We start from the raw sequence: 11,431 nt of genomic DNA on the forward strand, positions 1-11,431 counted from the left end.
TAATTGGGATTCCATGTCGCACTGACGCCACACAAATTACACTATACGAAAGACTTGTAAGTACGTTGTATTGGTATTGGACTCGCAATGTATACAAAACGCGTTGGACGTACGGTCTAACGGTCACTTTACACAAGAACAACTGATCACTGCATTTGAGAAACACTGTTGGGTTGTCGTGAAAGACACTCTGATAGTCATTACAGCGTATTAACCATTTTAGACCATCACACAACATTGGAGTGATCGCAGTCTACTATATAATATCTGTAACACACCAGCCATGTCAACTATACCGGTATTATACCACGCGGAGAGCTCGTTCTTCTCACAAAAGGTACGTTTCCATTACCATCATCTGAGTGATAATACAATTTGAGAAGCAGCAAGCACATTACGATTGGATGAAACGATCGTATGAGTCCATAAAAATATTCTTGCTTTTGTTACCTTCACAAATCTTTATTTCGTGTGGACCATTTACGAGTGTATCAAACAGCTAGTCCTGCATGAGTAATGTCATGTCAGTTCATTTAACAGTATAGAAGTGTCAATTCAATACCATCCAGTTTCCCGAGATTAGTTACCCCTTGGTTATATCGTAGAATGCCACAACAAATTCCTTCTAGGGTATTATCTCGTAGTGCCAGGAAATTAAACTACGTCATGAGAAGGAAAAGGATTTTATTTCCCAAGGCCAATGGCATTACCATCGCTTCCCGTGCGTTCTTCATTAGATAATAAATTGTGTTTGCTTGTTTGTTTGTTTGTTTTTTTTTTGTAATTTAGGAAACGGAGGAAAACAAAGGCCTGTACCTCTGCAATTTCTGAAACTTTCATGTGCATACCTGAGTTTCGTTTGTTTTATTTTGTTTTTGTTTTTTTTACAGAACACTTGCGAAATAGTAGGCCTACTTTATACCACCCCAACTACTTTGGATACCCAGCTCTTCATGTATATAAATCTGCTTGCTTCCAAATTGCGCTAAATCCATCATTTTTAAATGGATTTAGCGCCTTTTGGAGGAAGCTCTTCAGATATATATATATATATATAATTTATATAAATATATATACATGTATTCTTTTATTCATCAAAAGAAGATTTTATCACTTGTTGTTTAACAATGACGCAAAGGAGAATATCTGCGAGTTCCAGATTATCGTTGTTATTTTTTTCTCTTTGTGAGCCATCCCGTGCTTGCATTAGGTCAAGAATATGCAGCCGTAATAATACCCGTTTGCTGTCTATACCAACAACGTACTTTGTTCGTGTTTGTGCTTACCTGTGTGTGCGTTTGTGTGTATGTGTGTGTGCCTGCCTACCTGCCTGTCTGTATGTCTGTCTGTTCTGGCCTATATGGGGTATGCAGGCTCGACTGGCCTTGGCGGAGAAGGGCATAGCGTACAAGAGTCGTCTGGTGAATTTGCTCATGAGCGAGGTCCACGAACTGTGGTACTTGCGAAACGTCAACCCCCATGGAACAGTGCCCGCCATGGAGCACAAGGGAACTTTCTTCACAGACTCTGCCGACATCATCGACTACGTCGACACATTACCGTCGTCGAGTACGTAAGGACTTCTATTTGTCTTCATGCAGAGTTGAGGAATTATGCAGTAAATTACCAATGTATAATGCTTAAATGAATACATAAGTTGTAATAAAACTACTCTCTCTCTCATACTCTCTCTCTCTTATATGTGACCGTGCATCACAAAACGAACAAAAAGTCGCACACGTTGAGTTTATGTGAGGACTGGAAATAAGTGAAATGGGTCAACCTAGCCAATCTTGAGGTTTTTTTTTTATATTTACTGAAAGAGCAAAGTTAATCTTCTTCTACATTATGTTAAAGTTTGGGATTACAAAACAAACTGGCCGAAACTGTGTTTATAGCAGTTTTTCTCAAGCACTTTATTGTAAAACAGTGTGATTAGATGTTTCTAAAGAGAGTCCACTTTTCATTTCATTTCTTAAAGATCCTGTACACACTCTTCACTTTCAACTTTAATAACTTTTGAAAGGATAATGCTACTGCTTTGAAAGTTGTCATTAATCATGGACAAAATGTGTTGATAGCGCATGCCTAATTTAAGCTTAATTTGATAATCCCTTCATTGTTATTGCTCCGGTGGTTACCACCCTGTTTCTTGTCCCATTCATGGCACAGCTAGCACGGATTGGTTAGGATTATTAGTGCTTGAATACACTCTTTACTTCAGAGCCTCTTTTCTCAGTTCACACTTTTCCAGAATGTGTGCTTTCTTTCCAACATTTGGATAGGTTAGGAGAGTCCATTTGAATTCAGTTATCCATCTTAAAGCTTAGAGTCTGCTCTTTAATAATATGCTCTGGACTAAAAATCCATGTCTGGGGAATTTTTGTTTGTTTTGTGGTGCAGGGTCACATATGTTATTATTATTATTATTATTATTATTATTATTATTATTATTATTGTTATTATTATTATTATCATATGAAGAGCTTGCTTCCAAAAGGCGCTAAATCCAATTTTTATCGAACTCCATCTTTCGCATGATTCGAACAGATCTTTGTCATGTGCATATAAGGCACTAAAAATTTAATCAAAATTGTTTGAGGAAATATGAAAAAATCAAGCATGAAATTCACGCTTTCAACCAAAAGGCGCTAAATCCATTTTTGCTTTCAACCAAAAGGCGCTATATCCAATTTCTCTATTCCGGTCTCTGATTGGTCAGAGCACGCCAGCTAGGGGTGCTCTGACCAATGAGAACATGCAACACGTACTATTACATGCAGCGATACTGCACTACATAGTTCAATGGCAATTCTTCACGGTCACCACTGTTGTCTGTAGTGCTGTACAGAACAATGGCTATCAGTCGAAAGTACATGACAGTTTCATAATGGATGAAAGACCCAAGACTGCCGGTGATCTAAAAAGTGGTACGAAAAGTGGAAAAATGAAGCAGTGCTGAAGAAATGCAAGGCTAAGCAGTGGAAATACAGCTGTGAAAGGTGAGTTTACTTATCTGTACGACGCCCAGATTAAGTCAGTCCCATATGTGCATCTTGGTGTTGGGACTGAGATGGGCATCATACTCTATTTTGAACATGTTGAGTTGATTTATGAACAACGTAGAATGTCAAATTTGGGTTTTATTACAAATTTTATAATTAATCATTCAATGGGATCAATAATCTGGGGAAAATTGTGAAATGGGCCCCACCATGCACCGGCACCACAAACAGGGCTCGTCGTGCATCAATGTAAATTATCAGCTGATTAGAACTATGTATTTTACGTGTTGGCTACCAGCTAAATGTTTACCTGTACTACTATAAGGCTGTACTGTAGAGCTCTAACGTTAGAGCTCTATTAAATGTTAGTACTATATAATATGTTTTAGTAAATTAAACCTTTTGATCTACGGGTTCTGCTCGACGATGCAATACCAAGCAAGGTAAATTTACTACTAGGCCTATACTAGTAGCTACTACCAGATATTATAGGGTGGACTATTAGCAACAGGGCTGCGTGTGTATAAACAGGGTAAATTTACCGGTACTTTTCGGCGATGCAATACCAAGCAAGGTAAATTACCAGTAGGCCTACTACTAACATATAGGGTGGACTTACAGCAACAGGGCTGTGTGTGTATAAACAGGGTACTTTTCGGCGATGCAATGCCAAGCAAGGTAAATTACTACTAACGTTACTAACATAGGGTGGACTTACAGCAACAGGGCTGCGTGTGTATAAAACAGGCGAGCTGCTGTGAACCAATACTGACATGCAGTGGTGGGGCCTATTTAACAAGTATATGCCGTTAGTTTAGCGTAGGGTTGTATACCTATGGTAAGAATAATCAAGGGTCATGAGGAAGTCTTTCCAAGGATAGAATGAAGGGCAAAATTGTGAAATCGGCCCCACAGCAGTGTGCTTGCACTCGTGCATTTAGCAATTAAGCAAGGTTAGGTTAGGGTTAGGGTTTAAGTTTAGGTTAGGGTTATACTTATAGTTGAATTGGCTGTTGAATTAGTCGAGGGACATTAGGGAGTCTTTCCAAGAATAAAACATGAAGACCAAAGAAAAAAAAAAAACGGGAGAAAGGGAGGACTATGCTGTGGAAATCGGCCCCGCCTCTGTATCAATTGCTCGTAAACACCGTTTGGTTGGGCCGCATCCCATTCACAAGTTTTCTGTATACTGTGGAAGAAAGCCCCAACACCGTGCTTATGTACCGATGAACGCCACACGGTGGGGCTGAATTCACGAGTATAAACAGGCGAGCCGCTGTAGTATTAGTACCGACACGCAGTAGTGGGGCCTACTTCACGAGTATGCCAAATGAAGTGTATTGCTACATTAGATGCAGTGGAAACTGGTCCTGTTGCTGTATCAATCATGCATATTAAAGTGTCGTTTGGTGGGGCCACATACATCGGTATTAGCCCTGTATTGTGCAAGAAAGCACCATGTTGAACACCACATGGTGGGGATGTAACAGGTAAGCTGCCGTATTATTTAGTACTGATGATAGAGAGACCGTGGTGGGGTCCATTTCACAAGTATGTCACTAATTATCTGTTGAAGGAACTGTAATCAATAAATGAAGTTACCTTGACTCATTTTCTCAGTTAAGTTTTCTGTATATCTACAGCGTATAACTATTCAAGTCAGTCTATACAGTACTGCTTATGCTGTGTTGCAATGATAATGACCTGGATACCTACTTTTCTAACTGTTCGAGTTGGTCTATGCAGCATGGGTGCATTGCCCTGGTATTGATAGAATTAGATAGAGCCTGTCTAATATTCACTGATGGATCTTATAATCCTGATATGATGGCATTAGTGGGTTTTTTATGGTTATATTAAACATTAAAAAACTATGTTAAAAAATCTGTAAATCAAACTAGTCCCTTTCTTTTTGGTCTTTTAGTAGAGTAAGTGTTGCTCCAAATCACTATGGCTGTCTAGAAGCTATTGAGAAATGTATCAAAATTGGAAGTTTGAGGTTGTGTTTGCTACACGTGGACAGATATTCTAAGCCATCGGTATTAATTACTTTTGATTGAATTCTCTTATTCTTCTCCCAATTCAGGTTAATGGCAAATCATCCTTGGAAGTCATACAACCTACAGCATATCTGCAAGCAGCAAGTGTCACTGAGCTGGCAAGACACCCAACGACCTGCCCAACTCCTCGTCACGCCCAATACATCTGTCCCCCCAGGAGCAAACCTCCCAAGGAGGGAGTGGGTGTCATTAAATCGGATTCAAACCTGAGTTGGGCATTTCAACGCAGCCATGCATCGGTGGGGGCTACGCCCGTCAGCAGCCTGCCAGTGTGGTGCACCAGAACAGACTGCTCAACACATCTTGAGTGAGTGCCCTGATCTCCGCCCTCCTGACAACATGGACCTGACACACCCTACTCCTGAGACTGTAACTTGGCTACAACAACTGAGGGACGTTATTTAGCTGCCGCTGCCTCATACGCAAGAAGAAGAAGCGCACATCGATGACATTTACCATGCCTTATACCAGGAGGGTGACAGGATGCATTCATAGCAGTACATGAAAGGCCAAGATTTCTTCAGTGAATCAGAGGATTGCGAGAAATCACAGAGCTTATCGTTCATTTCTGAGCTCATGCGTACTGAACCAGACAACGGAACCATCACAGTGGTCTTAATCTCACTGAATGCTGAATCAAGCTTTCTTGAGTACGCCGGTAGGTGCAACGTACTTCGAGTGGCTGTGTGTTTTTGACATCATTGAACGTAAGCTGAGAGGAGGAGAAAACATCCCTGGAAAACAACATCAAGGTGATATTGCATGCATTGAGGCGGTGGACAGGAATTGGGTGAGGGGCTGACCTAGTGGCCCGTGCTTTGATGACTTCCTTGATATTGAATACAGTGGACATCTCAGGCAATTAGGATAAAGCAACAGTGGCCACCAATGATGAAGGGAACTCTGACTCGAGCTTATGGCAAGACATTATGATTCCTAGGGCAGGCACTTTAACTAGTTGAGATATTCTACCATGGACTTGATGGTATGCATTTCATGCGGTAAACCTCCTGTTTTGGCTGTAAATGACTTTTTAGAAATGAACATGGTAAGAAGACAAAAAAAAAAAAAAGACAATGTGATTCACAGTACAGATGCCTAGATGTAGGCCTTATTGCTGTTGACTTACGTATAAACAAAGAGTTTTGTCCACAGATGTGCTTTCATGTGCATCTGTTGCCTTCTTAATAAGTACTACAGTTTTAGCAAATTGAAATTTTTTTTTTTAACAGATGTTTGGTTAGTCCAAATCAAAAAGCCTCCAGCAAAGCCTTGCGATGCTTTCTTAGTATTAATAGGTAAAGCATACAATGTGAGGGCTTATCATAGTGATTTGTTTTCATGTCTGTTGCAGTCAGATTTCTGCATGACAACCTGTATTTTATTTTCACCTGAAGTAAATACTATCAGTCAACATGATTTCACAATCTCTGCAAGTCCTCACTTTCCTTGAGTCGCTGTACCTTCTGTATAGACTTCATGATATTCAGTGCAAAGTGTCATTAGGAAATCAAAGTGTTTTATTTGTTGTTGTTGCTGCTGCAGTTGTATTTTGCATGTGTGGAATGTATAATGAATAGGTGTACAGTATGCTGCTATTATGAGTAAAATTAAAAGCAGCATGCTGGGAAAGATTTCACATTTTGATGTGTGTGTGTTTTGGTGCATTTGTGTGTGTATGTGTATGTGGGTGTGTGTTTGGGTGTGTGTGTGTGGGTGTGTGTGTGTGTGGGTATGTGTGGCTACTGTGATGTAAATTTATGCAGTTCTCTAGTATTTACCTGGATTGCACATTAATGACATTCCCTAATACCAATGTTATTGAACAACTCAAAAGTATTTCTTCCAAAAGGCGCTAAATCCATGATTTCTTCCAAAAGGCGCTAAATCCGAAAAAATCTGAAATATAAAAATTCATAGAAAATAAATGGTGTGTGCAGGATTTTTTTAATGTGCATTTTTATTACCTACTGTGATGGCTCTTCCACTAGGAGCATAGAGCTAATGAATAAACAAGCTGTAATATGTATAATTAAAAAACATCAATTTACTCGAAAGTAGCCGGAATGGATTTAGCGCCTTTTGGTTGCAAGCTCTTCATATAAGCATTATATATGATACGAATCATAAAAATGGCAGGAAATCGCACGTGCCTTTGAATGTCTTATCTTGGAGTTAAAATATGAGTCTGCGGCTGTGTATAATAATAAAGAATAGAAATTAACGGTTTCAAGGCCATTGATTCCTTCTTACATGCACTATAATCTTTCTGTTTTGATGAATAAGGCGAGTATTAGAAATCGGTACTTGTTGCGCTCCGATTTTAGTTTCATTACGGTTTTAGAAAATCCCCAATGTCACAGTAATCATGGATTGCGTCGCTATAAATATGAAACGAAAATGGCCTTCTGCCCTTCAAGACCTTCATTGGAAATTACAAGGTGACTGTACTTGAACGGTATATACATGTATTAAAGAGTCTGAAGGTAAGGTCCTCATGAAACAGCAGAGTGTTCCATGATATTTCACTCTTAACAAGACAACTAAATGTTGTTGTTTTTTGATAAAATTATACATATCTTAACACAAATATATTTTGACTGCTTTCATTGTTTTTAAGAACAATGTCAAATATAAAATAGTTCAATTTGCTAAACATGGACATATCTGCTTTTGCATTTAACCTTCTCTCAGCAGTGATAAACTTGTATCAGCACTCATCCCACACAGCCTATCTCATGACTGTTTACCATTGGGAGCAGTGATTAACAAAAAGTTCGAGATATCATAGTGATGCATATGTGTAGCTGATTTGTATTTCAAAACATCCTAACATATAAGAATTTCGCGATAAAGCCTAGAATATGAGGAGATTTTTTTTTCTCAACAAACCTTAACTGTAGACGGTTTTGTCAAAAAAAGAAATACAACTATTGTTCACTTTTTGTCTACGTGACAATGCTTACCATTGTTTATACTGATGTAACTTTTTTACATTGGGTTTTTTTCTTTCCCTAACTCCATTTTAGAACTATTTTGAAGCATTTTAAGCTGGATTTTATTTCATCTGGAAATGGTGAATAATGTCTTTAAATTATATACATTTTTTTTAAGGACCCAAGCTATGTCCTCCCGGGGATTCAGACGAAGCCATTCGCGCACGCCACTTCCGACAACTCTTAGATCCGATCGAAATTGACATCATCTCCTACGGCGCCATATTCAATCGCCACCTGACCAAGAACAGTCGTGTTCCAAACCTTATGTCAGCGGACCAGATGAAAGGTTAGTGAGGCAGCGAGCTGGACCACAGGTCTGTTATAAGTAACAAGTATTTCCCTTGCACACAACCAAGAGGTTTCGAAGTTCGATACCAAAGTCAAACCCAAAGTACAGTGTTTTTAAAACACTTGGTAGCGAGCAGATTCATTGGAGGCCCTATTCATTCCCTACCAACCGGGGTATGTACATTATTATTCGAAGAACACAAATAGCACGGGTAAGCGAATAATTATGTGCATAATTCTTCGCCTGTGTGTGTACTTACACAGAGGTCGTAAACGATTCAATACCGGAATCTCGAATTTATCAAAGCTGGGTCAGCCTTCCCAATCAGCTAACGAAGTCAGCCCAGTTATTCCGGAGATTCGATGATTCGAATATGAAAAATCAATAAAGTTCGTTGTTCCGAATGTTCGTTAATCCGAGAATTAAATAAGATTCGTTAATCTGACAATGTTAGAAAAGTTGGTGTAAGTTATGGAACCTGATGAATTATGAACCTTATTTCGTTCTGGGAATTACGAACTTTCGGAATAGCGAAACTCCCTTTCTCATTTTGTGATTAACCAACTTTCCGAATAACAAACATAATTGCATTTTTGGAGTCACCAACAGCTTGAAAGGACAGCATAATATGCAACTCTAAAATGTCTCTCCCACTTAGAATAATTCCGTAAAACAGAACAACACCAAGCAAAACAGACCTTGAGGGACGTAAGGACAATCATATTTGTCTGACGTATAAGGCCATTTGAGAACAGGGCCGGCGCAACCGTGGAGAATACCCTACTCCACAGGGGCACTGCGGTAAGTGAGTAGTACTCATGACATTAATTGAAGGTCCAGAGTTCAAATCCCGCCAAATGCCTGCATACGTCTGGACAAGCTGTTTTACCCACCACGTCCCTTTCGAGCCAGCTGTAAAAAAAAAAAAATGGTACCTAGGTCCCGTTTAATAAAGTTTGTTATCAGTGACAACTGTCACATTTCTATTACAATTAATTTGCTCTCAGCCGATCAGATGCAAGGATTTCAGTATATAGCTTACAACAACTATGATAACTTATCACTGAAAACAAGTTTTATGAAACGGGTCCCAGGTAAATGTTAGGATAAGAATAGTGGAAGGACCTTTAGAGTAGAGGCAATAACGAACACTAATGGACCTGACTACTAACGACTTTGTTATTATCTTTAAGTATAGCAATATCACTCCTTCGTTGAACTGCGCTGCTGGTGCTATGGGAAAGTTACGTGGATTCTTCGAATCGTCTGTAATTCCGATTGTGTATAATTATATCAAATTGATGTGTCTCGTTGTCATGTTCATGATTCTGCAGCAAAAATGGCCAAGGGGGCACAGGATCTTGAAGAGATCAAGCAGAAACATCCCGATCTGGCCGTACCCCTGACAAATCGTCGCAACCTGGTTACCTTCAGTGACACAGCGAGTAACGAAGTGGCCTTCTTGAAAATTCTGGACGTGTGCGACAAGGCCCTGGCAGAGGTCGAGACAGCACTCGAAGACAGGAAAGCTGAGTTTAGTAAGTTTTTTTTTTTTTTTTTTTTTTTTTTTCATGCGATGGTATTATGTTCCATGATGATACTCCATTACTGGATAAGGAAATGTAGACCTACCTCTGAGAAATGTACATGAGTCTATTATATATAAATCTATTTATCTATGTATGCATTTAATTATCTATTTATTTATCTATCTATCCATTTATTTATTCATTGATTTATTTACGTTCATAAAATTTACATGTTCTGAGATTTATGGATTTGGAACAAAGATTCTCACATGCCACTATAAAACGAGTAGGTAGCCTACCTGTTCTAATATTTCTTTCTCTGACTTCCCTGGGATGACTTCTCATCTCTACACATTCTCATCCTGTTACCTCATCACTCCAAAGAATTTGCATGCATAGAAATTAAACATTTCACAGCCAGTAATCGAGTAATATGTGCATCAGCCACCTGGAAAGCTGCACAGGCAGGAAAGCCTGCCAGCCTGTCTTTTACTCATAGGTCAAAGTGCGGTCAAGCATGCACACACACACACACACAAAAAAAAACCCTCAATTGTCACTGCCTAAGTTTTCCATTTTCCCACACGAATTCCAATATTTTGAGGACTTTGCTGCATGGAACTGCTAAAAAAAAAAATAATACACTCTGATTATGATGTTTTCTATCAAGAAGTCGAATCTGATGAAATCACCACCTTTAACCACCTTTTGAAAAGAAATGTTATTTCTATCTCCTGTTTAGGTTGCAAAGGAGTTTGTTTTGCTTTGTTTTGTTTTAGATATTGACCAGCAGTTACATAATTATGTACTATGTTTTTTTTTCGTTTGTTTATGCATTTTCAGACAATGAGGAGTACTGGCTCTGTGGACGGAATTTCACAGCTGCTGACATTCAGTTGGCGTGTATCCTGCATCGTTTGGTATTCGTTGGTCTGGCGGAGCGCGTTTTCATCTCGAAGCGCCCTCACACGTCTGCATACTACCAGCGTGTCCTCAGCAGGACAACGTTCAGGCGGGAATGTGTCTACGCGAACAGTCTGTTCTGGAGCATAGCCATGCCAATGGCTCGCGGAATGTTGAAAAAGGCACGCCCATTTATAATCACATTTTCTCTCTTCGCTGCGGTTGGAGTGTATGCCTATCACTTCCATCGTGCCACCCTTCGCGAATACGCTATTGCGTTTCTCGACAAGTTCACGTACATACCAACTTCGTAAGACAATCATGCCTATACCTTCCCATGTGCCAATCTCCTTTTTTTAAACATTCCGGATAAGATTTAATTGGAATATTATCAATATTCTTGTGATATATTTTGATTTGTTGTTGTTGATTGTTTTGATTACTTATATTTGTTTTTGTATTTCATCACATCAATGAAGACAAAAACAACAACACAACAACAACAACAACAACACAAAAACCACACACACACACACACACACACACACTATGGATTGCATGTTCAGTGGCTAACATTTTTTTTTTTCCACTGACGTACGAGTGTTAAAAAAGGCAGGTAGATTTGTGTTGAAACCCCTGCCAGCCC

General features: G+C 39.3%; 1 protein-coding gene across 1 annotated transcript; it reads left to right on the plus strand.

Moving 5' to 3' along the window:
* The first annotated feature begins 283 nt into the window (after positions 1 to 283).
* On the plus strand, positions 284 to 11,099 carry LOC140233891 (ganglioside-induced differentiation-associated protein 1-like). Its single transcript, XM_072313977.1, has 5 exons — positions 284 to 337; positions 1,374 to 1,569; positions 8,180 to 8,350; positions 9,688 to 9,891; positions 10,726 to 11,099. Exons 1-5 carry the CDS (start codon positions 284 to 286, stop codon positions 11,097 to 11,099), a joined length of 999 nt encoding a protein of 332 aa, XP_072170078.1.
* Positions 11,100 to 11,431: the final 332 nt, after the last annotated feature.

This window comes from Diadema setosum, chromosome 10, assembly GCF_964275005.1.
Source record: "Diadema setosum chromosome 10, eeDiaSeto1, whole genome shotgun sequence".
In the NCBI taxonomy this organism is placed as follows: domain Eukaryota; kingdom Metazoa; phylum Echinodermata; class Echinoidea; order Diadematoida; family Diadematidae; genus Diadema; species Diadema setosum.

Excerpts from the sequence above, each read along its gene's own strand:
- LOC140233891 (XM_072313977.1), top strand. The coding sequence starts at position 284 with ATGTCAACTATACCGGTATTATACCACGCGGAGAGCTCGTTCTTCTCA. Across the intron at positions 338-1,373 it reads GCTCGTTCTTCTCACAAAAG|GCTCGACTGGCCTTGGCGGA; the intron begins GTACGTTTCCAT and ends TGGGGTATGCAG. Across the intron at positions 8,351-9,687 it reads GTCAGCGGACCAGATGAAAG|CAAAAATGGCCAAGGGGGCA; the intron begins GTTAGTGAGGCA and ends ATGATTCTGCAG.